At 41.4% G+C, this 23,816-nt stretch overlaps 1 protein-coding gene across 4 annotated transcripts in view; it reads left to right on the top strand.

Annotated features, from left to right (window-relative positions):
• The first annotated feature begins 137 nt into the window (after positions 1 to 137).
• kif26ba (kinesin family member 26Ba) overlaps positions 138 to 23,816 on the top strand; it is an 83,209-nt gene continuing 59,530 nt past the window's right edge. For all 4 annotated transcript variants that reach the window (XM_067488771.1, XM_067488781.1, XM_067488762.1 and 1 more), the window contains exons 1-2: positions 138 to 1,047; positions 2,517 to 2,909. In XM_067488771.1, coding sequence (XP_067344872.1) covers positions 988 to 1,047; positions 2,517 to 2,909 — 453 coding nt within the window. In that variant the 5' untranslated portion in view covers positions 138 to 987. The remainder of the gene's footprint in view (positions 1,048 to 2,516; positions 2,910 to 23,816) is intronic.

Below are 23,816 nucleotides of genomic sequence, written 5' to 3'. Positions count from 1 at the left end.
AGAAAAGCTTTAAGAATTTTAGCCACGTTTTAATTAATTCAAATGACTGTTTAGCTGTCAAATCTGCACATTTGATTATATGCTTTTTTTGGAACCCTCTTCGTCTAAGCAACTGCTTTGAAAAAGTGTACAATTACCTCACATGTGTCTCAGATTTGGTTTTTAAGTAAAAAATGACGTTGTCCCAGTAACAATCTCCAAAAGTCCAGTTCTCTCATTTCAAGGCAGCAGCCCACCTGTCACTCATCTAGAACCTCTGGAAGTGCATTGGTTTGTGGTTAATGTGGGGGGTGGGGTGGGGGGGGTCAGGGATGCCCCGCCCTCATCCAGATGTGCGCCTCTCCTATCTCATCATTGCACTGCTGGATTCGGCAGAGTAGCAGATCCTCGGGAAGTCAACAGGGTACGAAGAGTAAAAAAAAACTCTTAACAAGCCGGACCGACTTCCGCAGCTTTAAATCGGACTGTATCTGCTGAGACCCGAGCCGTGCCTCGGAATTTGCCCCTCGGGGTTTTTGTTTACCTGGCCAGCCTCAGCCGCAGAGCTGATGGAGGGAGGCAGGGCTGAGCGTGATGCCAGTCCGGAGCGCTGCTGAGCCTCATTCAGCGCAGCGCAGACTCTGCTGACGGGAAGAGGTCTGCTTTACCGCACGACCTGTGGAAATTCTCAGCCTGATTTTTTTTTTTTTTTCCCTGAGGAGCTTTCTTTAAGCAGAATCCTGCGGAAAAAGACAACAAACGCATCCAGGATTTGTTTGTTTGTTTGTTTGTTTGTTTGTTGGCGACGGAAAGAGGATGTAACGGGTTTCCACATGCATTTGGAAGTGGCGTGAGGTTGCCTCCAGATTGAGAAGAGCAAACTGCAGGGGCGTGTAGTTAATTGAAATCGATCTGGTGGTCTCTCTTTTTAATGTGAAGCAGCAGCAGAGGTTTCCTCTCCTCTCCTCTCCTCTCCTAACCCCCCCCCTCCCTCTTCTTACCTCCAACATGACTTCACTGTCGGGGACCAAGGAGAGGTCTGTGAGCAGCCGGAGCAGAAAATATGGGGTAGGTTATTCATTCGAGCACCTCTGTTACCTATAAACCTGGCAAACATAAAAACTTATCATCAATTCAGTGCTTCACCCGCTTCCACTCATGGCACCATTTGAATGGGAAAGTGTAGTTTTCACATGTCTGTAGAGATCCTCAGACATCCAGGTCATGGTGTGGTCACAAATGTGGGACGGTTTTCAGGCAACTGGAAAAAGAAAACGTTCATACTTAAGGCTGAAACAAATACTCATCCATTAGCTTAACTGCTTATCCTGCTCAGGGGTCATGGAGGTGCGAGAGTTTATCCTGTTGGGTTACACCCTGAACAGGTCTCTCCAGTGTATCTTGGGGACAACCATTCCCACCCACGTTCACACCTACGGGTAATTCAGAGTCACCATTTAACCTAACGTTCAGGTTCCTGGACTGTGGGACTTCTGGACTCCACACAGAAAAGCCAGAGTGGGCAGGCGGATTTGAACGGCTGACCTTCTAACTGTGAATAGCACCAACCACTCAACCGCCGTGCAGCAAAGCTAAGGATAAAATCTCTCACAGATTTGTGCTCGCGCTGTTTACTGCTTTGTGAAAATCACAGCATTTCTGTACATCTGCCACATCTTGATTATCACCGAGCAGCTAATTCAGGTAACATTACCCCTGTGTCACCGCACACTGCCTACATCCTAATTAGAAATGATCTTATGCCACAGTTGACTCACATAACCCCTTCCCTTAGAGAAGACTGAGCAGCCCCCCCCCCCCATCCCCTATCAGCCTGCCATTTACTACCTTATTATAGCCCTTGTGAGTCTTTACGGTAGCTATAGTACCCAACCTTCTCCAGTCATCGCCACATCAATGGGTCGATCCTCTCTGTCTGGATTTATCCAGCCGCGAAAGATCTAATTTTCAACTCCTTGCGGCTCATTTGATGTTCCCACGTGGCTGCGTGCGTAGGGAAAAATAACACAGGTCTACACACAGACTCTGCCTTGATCCTATTGTGGCACTGTGTGGCATTGTGGGTTGTGGCACTATCCAAGCCAATGCTTGACAAGCTTTCCAGTTTTGGGGAATTTTAAATGACTTTACTTAAATGTTCTCATTGTCGTTTAAGCTCCTTTGTATATGACTGTATCTCACTGGTACCTACAGTATCTTACTGTACGTTCAACCTGACAGGCATTGATAGTGATGCTTTGAGTCATGATTTGTATTTTGCTTTACAGGCCAAATGCAAATAGTTCTTTGGATATAACGTATGTGCCCTCGTCCCCTTCTTGTGATTGTATTCCAGTGCACGCTCTTGTGTGCACAGACTCACGTGTAGACTTTATTTCATGGCACACATCTGACCTGTCATAGCAGAGAACAGCAGGTGTAAGAAATAGAATAAATAACAACACTTCCAATATTTTATGAATGTGACCGAGTAGTAGTTAAACTGTCTTCTTTAAAGTGTTATTATTTTTTTCCAGGTGCCTGACACATCACCGACTAAATCTGCCTCCTATTTCCCCGACACATGGTACCGAAAGGCCTATGAGGAGACCACCCGGTCCAACACTCGCCCCACTCCAGAGGGTGCCGGCTCCATGCCAAGCTCGACAGGGACCCCGTCCCCAGGCTCGGGAATCTCCTCGCCAGGGTCCTTCTCTGGATCACCGGGAACCATCTCTCCGGGGATCGGGACAGGATCGCCTGGCTCTCTAGGTGGCTCCCCAGGTTTTGGTACCGGGTCACCGGCCTCGGGCAGTGGAAGTTCCCCCGGTAGTGAGAGAGGGATATGGTGTGAGAACTGCCACGCAAGGCTGACAGAGCTGAAAAGACAAGCGCTGAAGCTGCTCATTCCTGGACCTTACTCCAGCAAGGTAAAAGCATTCACCCCAGTATGTGTGAATGTGTGTGTACTAATCCTTTTGCATGTTCTGTCACCTAGCGGTGAACTGGTTATGCTGAGTGGCAAAGCCTCCGAAAATAACTTGTTCCATTATTAACTGTGGCATTTGGACAGTGATACTTATTAACTTGGTTGCTCGTGATAGATTGGGCCTTTAATCATTCCCTTGCTTACTGTGTTGCTGTGTGGACAGAGTTATTGTTCTCATAAATCATGGGGATCGTGTAATTTTTCCAATCCTTATTTGACCAGCTGTGGAAAAGAAAAACAGCCTTGGGGATTTGGGATGATTTTAATTTCTGAAGCTGCTAATCAATGCCAAAAACAAAGTGATAAACACAGATGACATCATTTCCATTTTAGTCCAATTTTACCTGATCGATCACATCACTAGAATCGTTTTGCTTTTTCTCCTTCTGAGAGAAAAAACCTGATACACTGCTGAAAGATATTGATTTAGAGCAGATATTTATTTATGTGGATCACTGCCTTTTTTTATTTTTTTTTATTTTCTATGTGGGGTGATTAGTTATTTCTCTATGGGTCATCCATGTAATCAATTTTATTTCCATTAGGACAGTGATTATAAACAGTCCTATTGTGGGCCCTAGAGTGTTGCAAGGTGATTTATGGAGGATCAAATCCTCTACAATACAAATCCATTATAACATACAGCAGGGACGTAATTTTTCTTTTTGTTGTTTCAACACTGAATTGTTTTTCTTCGTTTTATAATTACTTGGCAAAAGCAACCTCCACTTACCTCATTTAAAATGGTTTATTTCAAGTAGTGAAAGGAATGCATGGCTTTACACTAAATGTCCTCCAGCCTTTGACGTGTTCCCAAACAAATAAGCAGTAAAACACCGAGAGCCTTCCTGACAGGCTATTTGACTCTCCAAAATGCATACTGGCCCTGGTATCCAATGTTACTCTGCTGCTGTGGACTGGAGGTTAGGTATGAATACACTTTGAGTTAATTGGCAAAAAAATAAGCACGTATTTTGCTCCATGGGGCCTAGAAAAGTGCAGCCAACGAGAGAGAGCCAGACAAACCCTATAGGTTAACAGCAGGATGAAGAGGTTTTCAGCAGAGAGACCGAGGTGGATACAGTGGGTTCTTATTAACTCAAGAGCATGACAGTTGGAAACTGTTAGGAACAGCGGGGGTTAATGGGGGCTGTCGGTGGGCAGACCACTAATTAAAACATTATTTGTGAGGTTGAGTTTAGTTCAGGCTGATTAAAGGCTTCTCCGCTGTGGTTACATTTATGACAGTGTAGGATGAGCCCAGGCTCGTACCGGGCAGTATTAATTAGTGCAGGTACTGTGTGTCATACCTGCATTTAATGTAAGTTGAGTAGAGCATGTTTCTACCAGCTGCAGATATGGACACTGAGCCAAGTACGCACACCTAGCGTATTCGAGCAGTTGTGGGGTAATGATAAGCCAAAAAATCTTTCTCTGACTCTTTGCCTGAATCGTTGAGATGAGCTCCTACATTTTTTTGGGAGTCGTGGCTCCTTGGATCAGATGGTGAATCCACACTGTAGTTGTTGTTGCATAAATAAATGGCATTGCAACAATTCAAGTTGCCTTTTTAGCATTTGAAATTAAGTAATAGTCATATCAATTAATACTATCAAGTAATAGTAATGTCATTTAGATCTTTCTTGGCTTTCAGAAATGGTTTGATTCATAGTTTGTTTGTTTTGTTAGTTTTTTGGCACGACGGCTTAAAAACAACCCGTGAACATTCCCAAATTGAGATGCTCTGCCCCGTGCAATGTTTTCATACTAAACAGGGATCATTCATGAAGCTTTTAGTTTTATTACTGAACAGTGGTGAAACTCTGTTGCACATGGGACAGAGTCCACAGGCATTTTTCAGCGAAGAGCTGTCCTACACCGCCGTCATTCTCTGCTGCTCCATTGTCATTTCAGCCAATCAGGATTTCTAAATCCAGTTTTCCTTATTACATTTTTTGGCTTCTTCCCCGCACTCTACTTACAAGAGTGAGCTGACCCAAGCAGGTGTTTTGTGTCAGGGAAAAGTTGAACTCGTGTCCTTGTTGAAGCAACGTGACCTAATAATTCTCCTCCTTCACCAAATGTGCCAGAGCAGCAGTTCAACTGAGTATGTGTGTGTGTGTGTCTGTGTGCTCGTGTGTATGTGTGTGTGTCCCTTCCTGTTGTGCTGACAGCACGAGACCCTGTCCTATTCCCACAGGACACTGGACATATGTGACCTCTCACAGTTAGAATAAAAACACACATGCACCGACCACTACACCCCTCAACACACAAACACATACAGTTTGTCCCTGAATAGAATACATGATATGTTATTGCTGACCTGGGCTAAACACACACACACACACACACACACACACACACACACACACACACACACACAACACAGTATGCTAATGATGACCTTCAGTGCTTTGTCTGCTGAATATTTAGTTTTTTGGATGTATGCAGTTCAGTGTGTGCGTGTGAGTTAATTTGTGCTCACAGGCCATTTAGCATATTTGTGTGGCAGTTATTTAAAGCATTTCTGTGAATTTATAAATACACATGTCCCAGTTGGAATTTGACTCAGTGCTTAAATATCAAGATGTTAGGCACTAACTGATAAACCATTATTATGGGCTTCTCTACTTGTACAATACATAAGCAACTATCGGTGCAAAGCAAAGTGCTTCACTTGTGCACTGTTTATTTGCTGCTCATTATACTGTATGTCAGCGGTCATCAACCGTTGGCCACTTGCAGCCCACCAAACATTTCTGTATGAGACTGTCCTCCTGTAAAATACAACTATATAGGTACAGCAGCCAAAAAAGACCAAGATACATAATCCTGTTTGGCAACGTGCAGTAGCTGTAATGAGCATAATGTAGGACTTTGTATTCTGAGCAGTTTGTGAGGATGAGGCTCGGTTAGATAGATGGGTCACAAAACACAGGACTTACTCACAGGGGACTGGAGTTCAAGTCGAGTGTGAAACAAGGGAACAGTAACTTTTAAGTTTTTCTAACCCTAATCATGTTTACGTAATGTCTACACCTAACCTTTAAGTCTTTGTGCTTGACCCCAATCAAACCACTATGTTTGCACAGTTGTAATCTAGTGTTTTTAAATGTTGAACTGAAGCGCCTCCTACAGGCAAAACTCTAACTCAGAAAGACGGACAAAAAAAACCCTCAAAATCCAATATGGCTGCTCCATTCATCAAAGTATATATATATGTGTGTGTGTGTGTATACAGTCAGCTGTAGAAAAGATGGTCCTCTGTGAAGAGATTAGAATGGGAGGTAAGTTTGCAGGTTTAGAGGCACACATACATGCAAAATGCACACACACAACCACAGGACTCAAAATGCACATCTGGCTATGCAGCTGTAATCACTTAAAGCCTCTGTCCCGGCTCTGCCGGTGTGTATCTGTGGGTCTGTCTGTGTATGTGTGTATTTATGTCCAAATTATAAATGAAGAAGGGTGATCTGCTTTTGATTGGTCCATTTGAGTTTAGGAAAATGGGTGACAGTGTGAATAAATTCACTCCCTGAGGACCTCTTAATGTCGAGGTGAGATTTATTAAGATTTCTTTTGGCTGCACAATTTTTTTAATTTTAAAATGTTATACAAAGAACAACGTACTAGGACTGTTGTTTTTTTCTCTACATGTATGTCATACATACACTAAAAAGGTTTTTATTATTGTTGTATCAGTCTGGATCTGTAGATGAAACAGCTTCTACAGTCTTTCTGGGAACATTACAGGTACAAGTTTTCTACGGCCTTCTCTGGAAAGTGCAACTAAGAAACCAACAAATCACACAGAAATCTTTTTTGCTATTAAGTTGGGGAAAGTCAGATGTGTACACAGTCAATGTGTATATGATATTTGGCTTGTTCGAGCTCCGTTCTACAAAAAAGAACAATGTTATAAATATTTACAAGCAAAGACAATGGGAGGGAGAAAAACTTGCATGTTGGTGCACAACCATGTTCCTTCCAACTTTTTATGCAGATTGAAGATTTGACCGTGTACATGAGTATATACGTATAAACTGAACAGCCATGGCATTATGACCACTGACACGTAAAGTGATTATCTCTTTACGGTCACACATGGGTGGGATATATTAAGAAGCAAGTGTCCCTGACGTTGATGTGTTGGAGGCTGCTACTGTAGCTCAAATAGCTGAAAAAGTCAATGCTGGTTCACATAAAAGGGTGTCAGAACACATAGTGCATCACAGTTTGTCATGTATGAGGCTGCGTCAGAGTGCCCGTGCTGATTTGTACATATTTTTTAAATGTTTATGTTCCTGATGCCAAAATATCTGTCACAAACATTATTTGTATTCTCCAGATATAAACTACGACAAACTGCCACATATTGTATGTTCTGCAAGACACCGACTATCTTTTTAACGCTTAATGTTTCCATCTGTATCAGGCTTAGCGGTACGTCTGACCATCAGGCGAAAGAAAGAGCAAGAGCTATCTGCTGCTTCAGATGCATTTCCATCCCACAAACGCAAGTGCCGTTGATACCTCTGCGAATAGAATCGATTTAACTAATCCCAGTCACTAATGAATTTTCACCACAAACCAGTAATTAACCAGTAATTTGTCTGTAATTAGTCTACTTATCAGATCAAACGTTGCAGTGTTATTGCTCAGCAAGGGATGTATTTCTGCACACAGGTAGCCAGCTATCCGGTAATAACCAAATCCCATAACACTAACTGAAGCAGGCCTCCGGTAACCACGGCAGCTGGTGTTGCCACGGCAGCGACAAGTGACAGATGTGAGGCGCATACATATCTCCATCAGCGTTAATAGGCTCCTCATAGCTGCGTGCACATTGGTGAGAAGATGAGAGACGGTGAAAATATATGGAGCTCATGTGAATAATAACGTGTGTTAGCGTGCACGTGCCTTGCTTTTGGCAGGAGAGGAATGTATGTACTGTACTCAATGTGATAGTGTGTGCACGTGTGTGTTTGTGCGAGAGAGAGCAATAACGCCATCCTGATGCCTTTCAGGTGTGAAAGACATTACCATATAAAGAGGTGGCTTCATCAATAATAGCAAGACTGTGTAGATGGATGGCTGGATGTGTGTGTGTGTGTGTGTGTGTGTGTGTGTGTGTGTGTGTGTGTGTGTGTGTGTGTGTGTGTGTGTGGAGGAAAAGATGCTGATGCAGGCTGAATCAAAGAGCTCACTGGGCTTATGTCAATTTGACTCACCAGTAGCAGATATACACAGACATCATCTTAGGATCTAGTAGTATTTCCTATAACCTCTGTATTTCTAAGTGAAACTTATCTCAAGTGACAATGTTCAAAGTAATACGGAAACATTTGTGTGTATATTTAAGCAGTTTAAAATATAGGTATTTATAATAAAAACTAAGCCACAAAGCATATAATCATTGCTAATGTGTATTACAAGTGGTGGAAGAAGTATTCAGATCATTTCCTTAGCAGCAGTATATTTGTTGAAGTAGTATTAATCAGAAAAAAAAAACAAAAAAACAAACAAACCCATAAGTTGAAATGCGTTTTGCACAGAATAGCCCTTTTCACATCAATAAATTTATTAGAGGATTATTATATGTTATGTGTTCATCACTTTAATGTTGCAGATTTCGCTTCAATCTTATGCTAATTTCATGATCACGTTTTTAACCTAACAATTCAATTTCCAGTTACATCCTGCATGGAGAGTTAATTTTGAATCAGCTTTTGGGCAATTGTTTTTTCAAGTTTTGCTAATTTTGTGTGTATTTCGTTTGTACCCATTTTGTCTCGTAGCTGAGCTTGTCACAATTTGTGTATCCAAGACCCAAGTAAGGAGACTACTAGGGGAGGTATGATGGCAATAGGAATATTTTGCAATCGTGTGGAACGGCACAAAATACCCCCTAAAAATGAAAGACAGACAGAGCACACTACAAACTACAGACAAACAATTAAGGATATAAGTGCTAAGAAAACAGATATAATATGGGGTTGGGGAACCTAGAACATTTTTTTTGCTTGCCCTGTACCTCACTTGTAAGTCGCTTTGGATAAGAGCGTCTGCTAAATAACTAAATGTAAATGTAATGTAAATGTAAAATTGTAAATGCAGGAGTGGGGGGAACCAAAAAAAACTGAAACGTGAGCAAGAAACTGAGGAGGGTATGTGAATAAGAAAAACTGATTGCAATAGTACTGAGAAAACAGAACGAACACACACACACACGGGGAGAGAGACGAGGGGAAAGACCGTGGGGAACTGCAGGGCGGGCAAAACCACCTTTCTTGACCGGTAATAATAAACCAAAAAGGCACATTCAAGAACTACCAGGGTCAGATTACAACGATAGACTAACACATAACAAGGGCCGAATCAAAAATGACAAAAGGTAAAAGGTAAAAAGCCAAATCCAAAACCAGGAATCAAGCAAATCAGGACTCCACACAGGAATATAGCGTGTCCAGGTGCATAGGAAAATACAGAGAGCACAAAGAGACAATCTGGCAGGGCACTGTGCTAAGAGTTGGGGTTAAGGGCCGGAGAACAGGTGAAAACAATCAGGATGGTGATGAGTGGTGAGGCTGCTGGAATTAACCTTAGAACAGGAAATGAGGCAGAGGGACAAGAAATAAAAGTCCAGCACGGTGATCATGTTAGAGCTGAACACGAGCAGTAATTTCAGAGGGCCTGTCGAGTAAACCATTCAAGGCTGAATAGTTTCTGAATTGTTTCTGAATCTGAAAAGTGGTAAGGTTAACGTAGCAGAAAATGCAAATAGTCAAGGAAAGCGGAAATATCTTAAAACTATACTTGAGTAAGTTTACTTTGTTACTGTCCACCACTGGACACTATAAGATCCAGACATCCAGAAAGATACAGCAAAGTAAAATCATCAAAACTCACTTGGATTTGTGTTTGCTGCATCTTTCAGGAGACAGCAAAGACCTTTAATCAGCAGGTGGTTCCGTTTATCCAATGGGGAAGTCTCTTCAATGAGCATATTTTATATTTCATGTTTATAAAAGTGGTGTTAAACAGATTACTTTGCACTAATTTGCGTGTTTCATTAAGTCCAGAGAGACAATTTGCAACGTGCTGAAACACATTGTCCAATGACAACCATACACGCGACATCTACACCGTCTTTAGCTCTTGAACCAGTGTGCTGTGTGGGACCTTGTTGGGACAACTTTGCATCGCTGAAGTCCCTGTATACTTTGTTTTCCTAGCACGTTATGTCGTCCATACCTCATGGAACGTATACAGTTCCTCACCCTTGTTCGTCTGTGTCTGTAGCTCTCATTTGGCATGTCTGCAGATTTTGGCTTGCAGAGATACGATGCCAGCAACACACAATCTCCCTCTGTCCGCTTCTGTCTCTCAAACTCTTTTTTGCTAAATTAGGCTCTAGAGAATGAAAGAAAAAGAAGAGCGATAAAAAAAAGGAGAAGAATGAAGGGAAAAACGCAGCCAGAGAAAAGAAAAGATAAAAGGGGAGTTTTCCTAATAGTTCTATCATTGTCATTACAGTCACTGACCCAGAGAGGACACACTTAATTAGACTAACTACCCAGCTACCACCGCTAACTCTCTCTCTATCTATGCTTATGTGTGTGTGTGTGTGTGTGTGTGTCTGTGTGTTAATGAAGAGCCAGAGAAGCTAAAAAAAGCTTTGCCAGTTCCAAGAGGAAGCAGATGATGTATTTGAGTTTGCCAGTGTGCATTAATTAGGAAATTCACACAAAAACACATTAGATATACAAAGTTCCAAGTGTTTGTACAGTGGGTGCCGATGCCAACTTACTTTACTTTTGCTCTTGAACCGTCTCCGTTCACAGACCAATTTACAAAGAAAATAACTTAACTAGTGTCTTTGTATTAGTATCTTTGCATGACCTAAAGTGAAAATATACCACATGGGGGTTTTTTCTTGTACTTGTTCCTGGTTCTCTACTCTCGACACTTTAAAACAGAAGCCAGTTTTAATACATTTCTAGCAGCTCAGCGTAACTGAAAGGCCAGAACGAAGCCCAGACAAACCTACTCGCCCCTTCTGCACACTAGCAACACATTGCCATAACTGGCAAATTACATGCATGAATGAACACACCCAAACACACACTGGCACACAACCCTTTGTACAGATACTCACACAGGACTGGCAGACACACACACACACACACACACACACACACACAACACCAAGGCACCCTGAGGTTTATATAAAAACACACACGAATGAACAAATACATGATGGCATGTGTGTGCATGTACTTTTATCAAGAATACACACTGGAAGGTGGTAAGAGTGGCATCAGCACCTGCTGCCATGAGGTCTGCAGCTACCATGGCAACCACCACTCCATCACCTCTAAAGTACAGAAGTAAGTGGAAAACCCTAAAGTATAGCTGTCTCTGTCTCTCTCTGCCTGTCTACATGAAATTTTTGAGACGCTTTATACGAATTATTTTGTACATATGGAACAGGCGCTTTGTATTTGCCTACCCATCTTCGGGCAAATGTCTAAAATGCAAATTGTGCTGGGCCTGTTCAAACACTTTTTATTTCTTGTATGTTTTTACTTCATAGTTTTAAAAGTTTGGAAGTCTATCATCCAGATCCAACATGAAAAGTGAAAATATCCCAGGGTTCCAGTAGCAGGTGCCAACTCCAGCACACCGTGACGCTATGAAGTCTAACTTGCGGAGTGGTTTATTTGAAGGGCTGCTAATTACACTTCTAACATTAGCCAGCCTGCTGTCAAATCTGCTGATATATAACACAGAAGCGTGCACATGCACTCACTCCAACACACCCTGCACACACAAACACACTAACGCAAGCTATCACTTAGATACAACACATCTATCTTCAGCACCTCACACCTCTTAACAAGGTGAGGTGTGAGTGACAGGGATGACAAAGTGCGTGCGTGAGAGAGAGAGAGAGAAAGAGAGAGTTAGAGAACGAGTGTGCTCACATGCGTGTGTCTGCATTTTTATCCTTGTGAAAACCAAGTTTTTATAAAGTAAAGTTAGGGAGCTTGCTTAATTTTTTCAAAAAACCACAAGAGTATTCAGTGGTTACTATACAGAGTTGGTGATGCTTGTGGGAAAACAATGTAGGTACAATACCAAGCACATTTCTAAGATGATACAAGGACTATTGCATTGAACAGTGGTTTCCTCCCACAGTCCCAAGACATCAAGACATGCATGTTAGGTTAACTAATGATTCTAAATTGTCTGTAGGCGTGAATGTGAGTGTGAATGGTTGTCTGTCTGTGTATGTCTCTCTGTCTCGGCCCTGAGATATTCTCCAGAACGCCGTCATATATATACATATATATATTGAGGCACTGGTGTTTTAGGATCTAAAAAATATCATGGCATTAAATACACTAAACATTCAACATGCACACTTTTCAGTCCTCTGCACCTCTTTGCTTCTTCTGTACTGATTTTATTATGTTCTTGAGATAAATGTCGCTTTATAAACTAAGTTTAATGGTTCCCTTAACTAGTAGATGTAATGTAAGAGCACAGCTGTCTTTGTTATTGTAAATCCTTCATGCCTCACCACCTATTGTACTGCCTGTATGCCGCTACCAATAAAGGCACTGGAAGCCAAGAAGAGAGGTTCAGAGACCAGAGGAGAGGAAAGGGATGTGGAGAGGAATGATGATTGTGTGGGAGGAGGTGACGTAATTGCCTTTACAAATGTGCAGTTGCTTGTGCACTGTGTGCATGTAAATGTGAGTGTAAGGTATTTCTCTGGCAACAGACTTACCTTCTAAGGTCAAAAGCAGAGACAGGGCTTCACCAGTGGGTCATGTTTTCTATGTGCTATAATGGGATCCTTGTTCTAAATACATGCAGTGTGTGTGTGTGTGTGTGTGTGTTCACGTATAGCTTAACTATATACCAAGTTCAGACGCTGACTAATGCAAAAGATAGGATGAGAATAGAAATGTGTGTGTGTGTTTTAGTAGGACTGTGAGTCTATTGTGTCTGAACATCGTAAAGGCCAGGAGGTGAAACGAGAACAAGGATGACATTTAAGCTGCAGTCTCCACTCTGCCTCGATGTTAGATTCCCTGTTAAATGGTAAAGGGTCCGCACTTTTATACTTATTGGTACTAGAAGCACTTTACACTGCTTCTCGTTTACTCATTCCGCTCACAATCACACTGATGGGGGGGCTACTATGCAGCTGGCCAACACTCACCGGGAGCAACTCAGTTGGGGTTCAGTGTCTTGCTCAAGGACACTTCAACGTGTGACTAGAGGAGCCGGGAATCGAACCAACAACTGTGGGATTGATGGACGACCACTCAAACTCCTGCGCCACAGTCACCTTTGTTAGACTTCACTGAAGAAGATTAATTACATAAAAAATAAAAAAAATGGATTCCAATCTTAGAAATGTTTTAGAAATACTCAAAGACTATTCCTTCTTTTTGGTTGTAGTTACTTTCTGCAGTCTGTGATGGGTCTATGTTGTTGCAAAACAATGTTTATTTGCAAAGTTTGAATTATCTTTAATAGATGATTTTTCCCTGCAGGCTGTCTTTGTTTGCATTTGTCTCTCCCTCACCCCAAACTGACTAATAGACATAAATATCACCTACTTTATGCTAATACTTATCATCCATCTCAGCCCAGCAGCGTTCGCACTATCCTCACATCATTTGTCTCCCTCGCTTATCAACAAGATGACGGAAGAGAAAGGTCAGAAGAAATTAGTCAAAATAAAAGGTTTGAAGAAAAAGGAGACACAACAAAACGTAAGATATGCAAAAAAAAAAAAAAAAGAGAAAGAAAGAAAAAAGGCATAGATGTGTGTGTGCCTGTGTGTGTGTGTGTGTGTGTGTGAGAGAGAGAGAGAGAGAAAGAGAGAATTAAATTGGTTGTTTGTTCCCCATCTGGACTTCAATCAGACACAGACAATAGCCTCTAGCAGTTAAACTTTCCAATTACCCTGAGCAAATGAAACCTGCGGGGCTCGATTTAGAGGGTCTGAAATGATTGTTGTTTACTGTTATCTGTTATCAACTGTACACCAGGCTACATAAAGCGGCAGGTAGGGAGCCATATTAAAGCATAGTTCTGCCTTCTTGCTCCATACTGTTTTTACACTGCATTCATCTCAATAAATCTCCTATCAGATGTCCTGCCATAAATGGCCTGATTATATCTTCAGTAGAACATTTAGTAACGCCTGCCTGTGGCCAGACAGTTTCCATTTTGAATCCAGGTTGGATGTTCATGTCGAACCTGGCTTCCCCTCCCTCTAAAACAACTGCGCTCTTGAGCAAGACTCTCCAACCTCAGCTGCTCTCGTTGAGGATCCCGGTGGCAAACAATGGAGCACTGTGCTATTTTTTCCCACAGAGCTCCTGCGTATGAAAGAGCGCCACTGTGCGATTATGAAGCCTAGGAAAGAGCAAGCACGCTCTGTTGACTTTCATGGACATAGGACGGTTTTAGAGGCTTGCAGGATGATCGAAGTACACCAGACAAATTGGTTTAATGTTCTTATCAATGCGGTTTAATGCAATGCATAGTTTCTTTATGTAATTTTCTTTTTCAGTTTTAATTGGTCTCTTCAAAAGTTTAATACATGTGAAAAACAGGAAAAACTGTATACATTTATATAACATACTGTTTGACTGCAGGTGTCCAATTTTTATTTTATGTCAAATATTACAAAAACACCAATTTACCATTAGCAGGAAGGGGTGGTAAGGTCAGTCCATGACCTGGTCCAGACTGAAATACCTCATTGGTTTGGATGGATTATTATCGAAATTAGGATTATCAATAAAAAACTTGCATTATTTGTAACTAACTACCAGCAATCAAGGCCTATTTGCTAATTATCCTGTGTTGGCAAGCTAAAATGCTAAAATGCCAATCAGCTTATTAGCATTGGGTTTGTGAGCTTCTTATTTTGCTGGTGTTAGCCTTGGTCTCAAACACTTTTGTGCTGTCTCAACAGACAGAAAGTCTGACTTTATTAAAGGTCACAAAAATGATTTATGGCAACAAATGATTCGTACATGTGAATTCATAACTGTGCTTCCATAACTCATACTTTATTCTTTATCTGTGTTAAAGAAGAAGCACCAACACTTTATTACAATGGCAACAAACGATGAATTCACATGCGATAGATTACACGTGCAACACAATTTTTACCTCAGACCTAACTATGAAGATGCGAACATCAATAATAACTCGTTAAGAACGTTAAAGTCATGATGATTCAAATACCTTAGTTGTAGCAATAATTATTGTAACTGTTCATGTAGTTTCACATAATTGTTCATGTCCGAGTTCATGATAATTCATGTACCTTTAAGTAGAGGTGTGCATGTGTGTTCTGCAGTTGTAGAATCAAATTCTTTAGCTCATGGTTGACACACATACCCTGTGCACTCTGTTCACCTATTATTCTTGTGTGTTTACACACGTGTATAATTGGTAGTGGTCAGGCAGATCTTTATGTCTAGCTCCTCACTAACCTTGGGATGAAAGGATGCTACAGGGAAAAATAAATGGATGGGAAAAAGAGGAGGAATAGAAGGGTAGTAAGGGAGGACTCAGAGGGCGTTGGAGAATGTGTGCTCAGGTGTGGGATAGGGCAAGATGGATTACCCAACTCAACACGCTATTTATCACTGTCAGTGAGAGAGAGAAGGAAAGGGAGACGGGGGAGAGAAAAGAGATGGAGACTGAGAGAAAAGGAGGGTGAGGGATATCCTGGAGCACAGAAACGACAGGGTGGAGGGCTGGAGGCAAAAATGTGGAAGAAGTAGGTGGAGGATGAACAATTAGTGGAGGATGAATTATTAGTGAAGGAACATTTGCTCTATTCAGTGTGATGGACAGGTGACTACTGAAGCTGCTTTTACATTATATAGTCCAGCTCAGCTCAGCTCTACTTGCTCCATTTTCCACTGCAAATATAGTACCATCTGGTCGCCATGCCGACAGGGCATTAGGCTACGGTGACGTCATCATCAACACGACACACGAGAAAAAGTAGAACGTCGAAGGAATTCTGGTGCGCTGCTGTTTGTCACGTTTTTTGTTTCAGAAGAGAAAAAAATTACTCAGGAGAGTTTTTGAAACAATTAGTCTGAGTTTGGTTTAGCTGACTGTGAACAGAGTGGACACGCGATAGTCTGCAGTGTTTTCATGTCACCTTTTAGTATCATTTCAGTTGCTTGGACCCTCAGCCAGACAGGTATCAAGCAGCAGTTACTATTCACAACATTTGCACGACGGAAGTGTAAAAAATGTGAGGACAGTCGAGTGGAACCAAACGGGTTCTGTCCAGTGGCAAAGGGGCTTAAAACTGCCTGAAGAACTCCTGGAGTCTCCCACTGTCAATTAGTAATTAGGTTCTGGCCTTTTTCACTTGGAGCCCTGATAAAAAGGGACAAACTATTTACAGTGTGACACCAATAAAGAATCTGAATTTCAAACCCTATAGAAAATATGGTGGAGAGGGTGGCAACAATAATCTCTGTGAGCAGAATCTGGCGTTACAGATTCCCTCCCCACTGAGCCAAACAGACATTTACATAGACTACTTTTCCACTTAAATTAAAGAGCAACGGGGCCAAGGTTCCCATCGACCTCACATCCAGGCGCCAGACGAGCTAATTGGCAACCAGCTAACACACTGAGTAAGATCATTTTTTAGATCATAGTTTTGGTAGCACACGCCTCATTTACAGTACAGTATCGCTCTCGGGCGCAGATGGTCGACGAATCCAGTTCACTTATAGGCCGACACCACCACGGAGAGTCAGATATTTTAAATATAGACCCCTGCAAGGACCTTTTACATAATAAAAACAGCAGTAGCAACTATTTCATTTACAACTGAGCACTGATGTACAGTAGATGGTCAGCTAACAACTTAATGCTGCACAAACTGGAAAAAACTTCATAGCTCAGGCTGCCGCACACAGTTTATGCAGTAGATACCCAAACAGCTACGCAGACACACATTCTTAATTATGCATGAGGCAAACATGGAAAAACCCACAAATCCACAAAGACTTGTTTCCTTTGCAAAAACGCATGACAAATCTAATCTAGCATCTGTTTCCAGTATTTGGTATCCTCTTTGATTACACACACACACACTCACACACACACACACACAAACACAGGTCAAGCAATGCTATTTTTGCATACTTTGTGAGGAAGACACCACTTTGTGAAGCAGAACGTCGGGTGAGCGTTTAAGATAATCCAGGCAATGTTCAGGGAGCCAATTAATTATGGCTGCCAATCTGAAACAGTGGCTGCATGAATGTAGCCTCCCGCGGTCCGCAGACCAAAATACGTCATCAACATGGCCTGAGGGAGTCCTTCAAAGACTCTCTGAAGGCCTCATTTAAAGACCTTCACTGTGACGTGACTTCGTAAGAGCTGCTCGCCCACAATCATTCAAAGAAGATTTCAAAGGGCACTAGCTTCTATGAAGACCGACACATCAAAGCCCATGACGCTGATGTCTCGTCCTCTGAGTGAAGCAGGGCTGCTGTCCAGTCGCCACTGGGAGTGAGGATTCCCTTGGCAAGTGGTGACAGCCCTCTTAATCCAGGGACAATTGATGCAAATGCTCCTATTTTGTGCTTATTGAAAATGCTTAGTTGGGTATGTGTGTGTGTGTGTGTGTGTGTGTGCATGTGTGTGCCTGTGTGTGTGTCTAAATGATTGAGAAGCCACACTGTGAAGCATTTTGGATAAATGTGCCATGTAAGCAGGCCATTTAAAATGAATAATTATCATGCATATCTTTGTGGAACAGCAAAGTAACTGGAAAATGTGAAAAAACATATGAGCAACAGCGACGAAGACATTTTCATGTCTGAGGTTGTGGGTAGCAAAACATCTTCTGGTTGTGATCACATCTGACACCTGTGTGTCTACTGATAGCAAGAGGTCTCCCCAACACGCCCAGCGTTGCACAGTGCACGCACAAACATCCACACAGAAACACCCAATAAGTCTCATACAAAGCGGAATGAAGCAAGTCATTTACAGAACCCCCCCCCCCCCCCCCCCCCCCTATAGCTAATTAGTTGTGTGTGCTAATTAATTTCTGCATTGCTATGGCAACAAAAATATTTTAATGCGTTTTCCTTCGTTATTATTGCAGCGTGTCAGCATTATAAGAGAGTGCATGTATACCTTTACAGACAAGAGTGTGTGCGTCTGTTTATCTAAATGCATGTGTGCAAACGTGTGTGTGTCTATTTGTGTGTATTCTACAACAGCCATTACCGGATTGTATAAAGGGATGACCAATTTTTAAAAAAATGATTACAGCAGACCTGCTTCGGGGGGGGAAAGGTATGAGGAAGGGAGGCTTCAGGTGATAAATAAGACAAAGAGACAGAAAGGACAGAGCTAACAGAAAGACATAAAGACAAATCGAGGGAGAGAAAAGAGAGGAAGACTCTCCTGAATTCCTCAATGTCTAGACTCTCACCATACACACAGTGCACACTCACATTCACTCAATCAATTTAGAGTTAACGTAACATGCTTGTCTTTGGGCTGTGGGAGGAAAGCAGAGGAAACGGGGATTCGAACTAACAACTCCACCACTGTGCTGGCCGCAGTTAATTCAGTACTTATTAACTGCACAAGCACCAAGTGTGTGTGTGCGTGTGTGTGTGTGTGTGTGTGTGTGATTTAGACTCTATACTGCCTCTGTGAGTATGAAAAGCCTTTTTCACTGATCACTACCTTCCTTTATTCATCCTTCACACATCCCCTTCTTCCTTCCCCCTGATTCTTTCCTTCAGTGTGGTCACAGCTTTATTTGTGCGCCTCAGTAATGTGGTCTCTCTTTCATCAGGAGGATTCCTTGCAATATTGGTTAAATGACTGTTGGCAGATTTTTCTCACCATTGTCTCCTCTTCCAATACTTGTGTACATGAATTTTACATGATGTTTCCCATTATTTTCAGCAACTGTGGTCCAATTTGATATATTTATTTATTTATTTTTGCTCAACGTGTAATATCTTTTTCTAATTTTACTGCGCACACATTTTAATCCACAAAGCATCAGTGTTAAACCTATTGAAAATCGGCCTTTTGCTAAACATTGGTTAGTAAAATTCATTGTAGGTTTACAGGACAATTACTGTCATAAATAATTAAACTAAATTAATTGCATTGTCCACAATAGGTGTGTTTCAATGGCAGTCTAGACACATCAGTCTTACACATGGCTCCAATGGGCAACGGGTTTCACTCTGTTCAACATAAATATTGTCTACACTGTATGAGTCATCAGCAGTACAAGGGAAAAACCTGTTTGTAGCATCTGGAACAATGTTGGTTTTTTAGACATCGCCTCACTGGCAGAGATGTGAATTATGATAATTTCACTGATCTGGTCACAGATGTGGAAAGGCTGGCAGCTTTTAGAGGTCTACTACATTAATCACATCTTCTTCATTTAAAACAAATCACTGCAAGTCAAATGCAAATTCTGAAGTTCACTAGAAATAAATAAGAAAGTTTACTATGTTGAATTCAGGGCCGACGCTCCCAATCCGGACACTGCTGGTGAGGGCTACGTCTTCGTCTTTGAACTGAATTGAACAGCTGCAGCTAGAAGTTATTCGTGTCAGATGAACAACTGACTCTTTAAACTAAAGTATTAGAGCGGGGAAACTACTGAATTTGAGTAGTGAGTGTAGAGAAAAGCCTATGGGAGTGGATTTGCAGTTTTGTAGTGAAGTTACCTAAGCAGGACCTACTTACATCAGATAAACTTCCCCCCAAAAATGGGGAACAAATGGAAGGAACCTTAGAGCAATTGTGTGTGTGTGTGTGTGTGTGTGTGTGTGTGTGTGTGTGCAGTAGACATTCGCTGATCCCTGACCTGCTGAGAAAGGCTTGTGTGCGTGTGCATGTGTAGACTATATATATTACAGTTTATGGAGAGGCAAATAGAGTAAGAATAAATAAGGAGAGAGATGAGAGGAAGAAAATGAGCATGGTGAGGAGGAGGAGGAAAGGTTTACCTTCCTTGGTCACTCATGTGGGACTGATTAGATGTGCACACATACACACACTTTCTCTCACACACAGTCAGGTCTTTATTCAGTTCTGAGGACACTCTCACTACCGCTACTCAACACATCGGAACTAAATGCTTCAACCTTTACCCTAACTTCAAATGTTTTCAACAGTTCTCAAATAGAATTTTTAATAGAAATTTGCTCCTTAACCCATGTTATGTGAGGCTCACCCTACCGACCAATCAGAGAAGAGCAATGATTACTGCTTGATTATTATGGTTTGGAGCATTTTCATTTACTCTGTGTAGAACGTTGTGGTAGCATGGAGAGGGAGGAAAGGGCTGTGCAGAGGCCTGATTCTGACACTAGAACTTTGACCATAATACTAACACTTGACCCTCAAATAGGTTTACGAAGTTGTGAGGACCTGCCAACTTGTCCTCACAAAAGTACTTGGCTATAATTGCATAAGGCTGTGTTCCACCTTCTGTTCGCTGAAAAATTAGGCCATTTTCTGTCATGTCCTTTTGTGTCATTTTCCATTGTCTCTGATCCGCCATCTTCTTATGCTTCCTTATTTCTGAGTGCCACACTATGAACGGGTAAATATAGCAGACAAAGACAAAGGTTTGATAAAAGGAAGATGATAGAAGAGGTTGCTCACAATCACACATTTTAGTGTTAAAGTCGTGACTTATAGTCAGTGGACAGAGTGTGTGTCTTGTTGTGTTTGACAACCTATTTTCCAGAACCCGTTACCTTCACCACACACACAAACACACACACACACACACACACACAAACAGAGCTGAGCTGTCTTTTCTTATCAAATCTCAGTAATAGCATCCTTCTGTATCTACTCTACACACACCACAGACACACACAACAATTGTTATACAGACGGACTGTCAGCATATGAGGAGTCACTGAGGTCACTGTTCAGTTAGCTTGGACGCTGTCTCTCTCCTTTGCTGCTTTTTGTCCCTCACTCCCTCCTCGCAGTGAAGAGCTGAGGCTGTGTTTGCCCTTTAATGAGGAAATGAATCTCTTTCACACACACACAGACACACACAAACAGATCTATCTTTGGTGCTGAGTCTGATTGAGTCAGTCCCAGAATACTGATGAATGAAGAGGTGAGGAGATACCTGGAAGAGACAGGAGGAGAAATAGAAGGAGAGCAGCAAATATAACAGCTCACAATGAAACGTTATTATCTAACCACAGTCTTCAATTGTGTGTTAATACTCATAATCATTACTTAAATCTGATACTGTAAAATCCTTTAAAGACTTGGAAACGTAATTAGCTTCCAATTACATTGCCTAGGCTGAACTCGAGCTATTTTGTGTGTGTGTGTGTGTGTGTGTGTGTGTATTCACACACTCTGCGCTCTTTTAGAAAAACCTTTGCCTCTCTTTTTTCCCCCCCTTTCTCTTTCCTCTTCTGAACCCCCTACTTGACCTTTTCTCCCAAATGGCTGCCCCTCAGGGCCCTGGTTGCTGTGCATGTGTGTGAGTGTATGTAACAGGGAGATACATGAGGGTTAAAACAAGCCAAGAGAGACTAAATGTTCTTATTCACTGAATTTTGGCAACATTTGGCTTTTACAGTTTTTTTCCAAACGGGAAAATCGGGACCCGTGTTGGGATAGTTGCTTATCACAAATAATATAGTTCATGTTATGCATTATTGTTCACTGAAAGTAACAAGTTACAATTTTACGTTCCATGGCAGTGACATATTACTTTTTAAAGTAACGTTTTGTTACTCTTACATAACGTCCCCGTCTAATGTAAAGTAACATTTTTAAGCCCTAATATCAAAGTAGCAGCTACACATCTCTACAATATTTCTTATGGTTTCTGAACGTGGTAACGTGCTACTGCATAAAGTACGTTAAAATGTAACCCTACTTTTCTGGATAGTGTAGGACTCTCCAGTGTCTCTAGGCTGTGGCTAATAAGCAGGCTACAGTTTGTCTTGGGGCAGGTAGGAACTACAGTTACTCTTAACCAAAGTGAAATGTACAGATGTCTTTATGGAAATAAAATAATAAAGCACTGTAGCTGATAATGAAGTAAATAAAAAAAAAATTAAAGTAAATAAAATGATTAAATCCACCTGTCCAACATATATCTTAGCTGTGTACAACGAAGTATAATAAATATCAGTAGAGTAAACTTAATCATTCGAGAATAATGTGTTGATTGATTTGGAACTGTTGATGTTGTCACTAAACCATTTCTCAGATATAATATTAAAAAGTAGAAAAATACACCAATATACTGTAATCTAACGCCTGTCCCTCATCTGTTATCTTTCAAAGTAAAAAAAATATTATTTTTACCTAAACTTGGCTTAAAACACATGGACATTTGTAAATATCTACACACATACCTGTTGAGCTTTGTGTCTTAGCTTGTGCGTTTCTTATTTTTTTTCAGTTTTTCTGTATTTGATCAGGCATTTTCTTTCCTATCCACATTGCTCAGTGTCTAAATGTAATTGACATGTACTATGTGTGTAATACACATAGTACATTATGTATGTGTGTTAATAATGATTTCCTTCAGTATCAAGGTAGTGTTTATCCATAAATGCACAAACACACCGCTCAAATGCCTGCCAAAGCTGGAGCTCCTGCCTTGCATGCAGGTGTTTGTGTCTCTTGTGGTCATGTGGTTTGTTGACCTAACCTGGCAGGCAGCTCCCAGATTGAGAGGTCGCATTTTACTATTAGCTGAAATGTGCCTCTGTGTGCAGACATATTTGCACACACAGACAGCACTGTTTATTGATTGAGGAAAGTGCAACAGGCTTATTAGTGTGTGCCAGACAGTGTGTTACATTCACTGACTCCTTCCTGCTAACGGGCTCATGTTCCATCATTAGCATATGGCCCACCAGAGAGGTTGCCCCCCATATGCTGATCCACAGTTAGAAAATTTACGAATTTACGTTTTTTCAGTTGGGAAAATAACAAACAACCAACCTAATAATACAAGTTGTATGGTATTTATAAAGGTGTTTTGGACTCATAAGATGTTTTACTTTCGACCTGTCAGTCGCCTGCTGTTTTTCGATCTTTTCTGTCAATCGTCCATCCCGTGTCCATCACATGCATATTGATTTGACTCATATAGAAATTCAATAAATGTACACGCATACAAATTCTGCATCTCCATAACTCATGTATTGATGAAACTTCACTAGACACAGAGAGACTATAAATCACTTTGATTAATACGATACATGCAGCTTCTTCCTTAGCTCTGAGATATGACCGTAAAACAACTAGCGTGGATCAACATGTCCTATGAATAAATAGGTTTATTGTTATTTAGACACTCAATCACACAGATAATGATGAGTGCGTTTTATTTTCTAAGTCGATCAGATAAAAAGTAGCTTGATCTCAAAATGAAAGGTACAGTAACTGCTGATGAGGTAATTCAACAGCTGACTGGATATTTGTCTGTAAATGGTAGTTGGTTGCTATTTCCTCTCCTGTTGCTGTAAGTGGTTTTACAGTATCATTGGCCTTCATGCGCAGGTTTTACATTACGAACTACCACCGTGTAGCCCGTTCCTTAATCTGTCTCGACTTGACTTTACTATGTAAAGTCCCGTGAGATGACTTTGTTGTGAATCGGCGCTATGTAAATAAATGGTAAATGGTAAATAAAGTTGAATTGATGCGTTCAGGGACAGTACAGAGTGTAGCTTCAAACACAAAAGAACTTGGCCCTATCTGAGCCCTTGCAGTG

The sequence above is a fragment of the Channa argus genome, chromosome 2 (genome assembly GCF_033026475.1).
Source record: "Channa argus isolate prfri chromosome 2, Channa argus male v1.0, whole genome shotgun sequence".
NCBI classification, from domain to species: Eukaryota; Metazoa; Chordata; class Actinopteri; order Anabantiformes; family Channidae; genus Channa; species Channa argus.
Note: the sequence above shows the minus strand (reverse complement) of the source record. Positions and strands in the feature narration are given on the sequence as shown.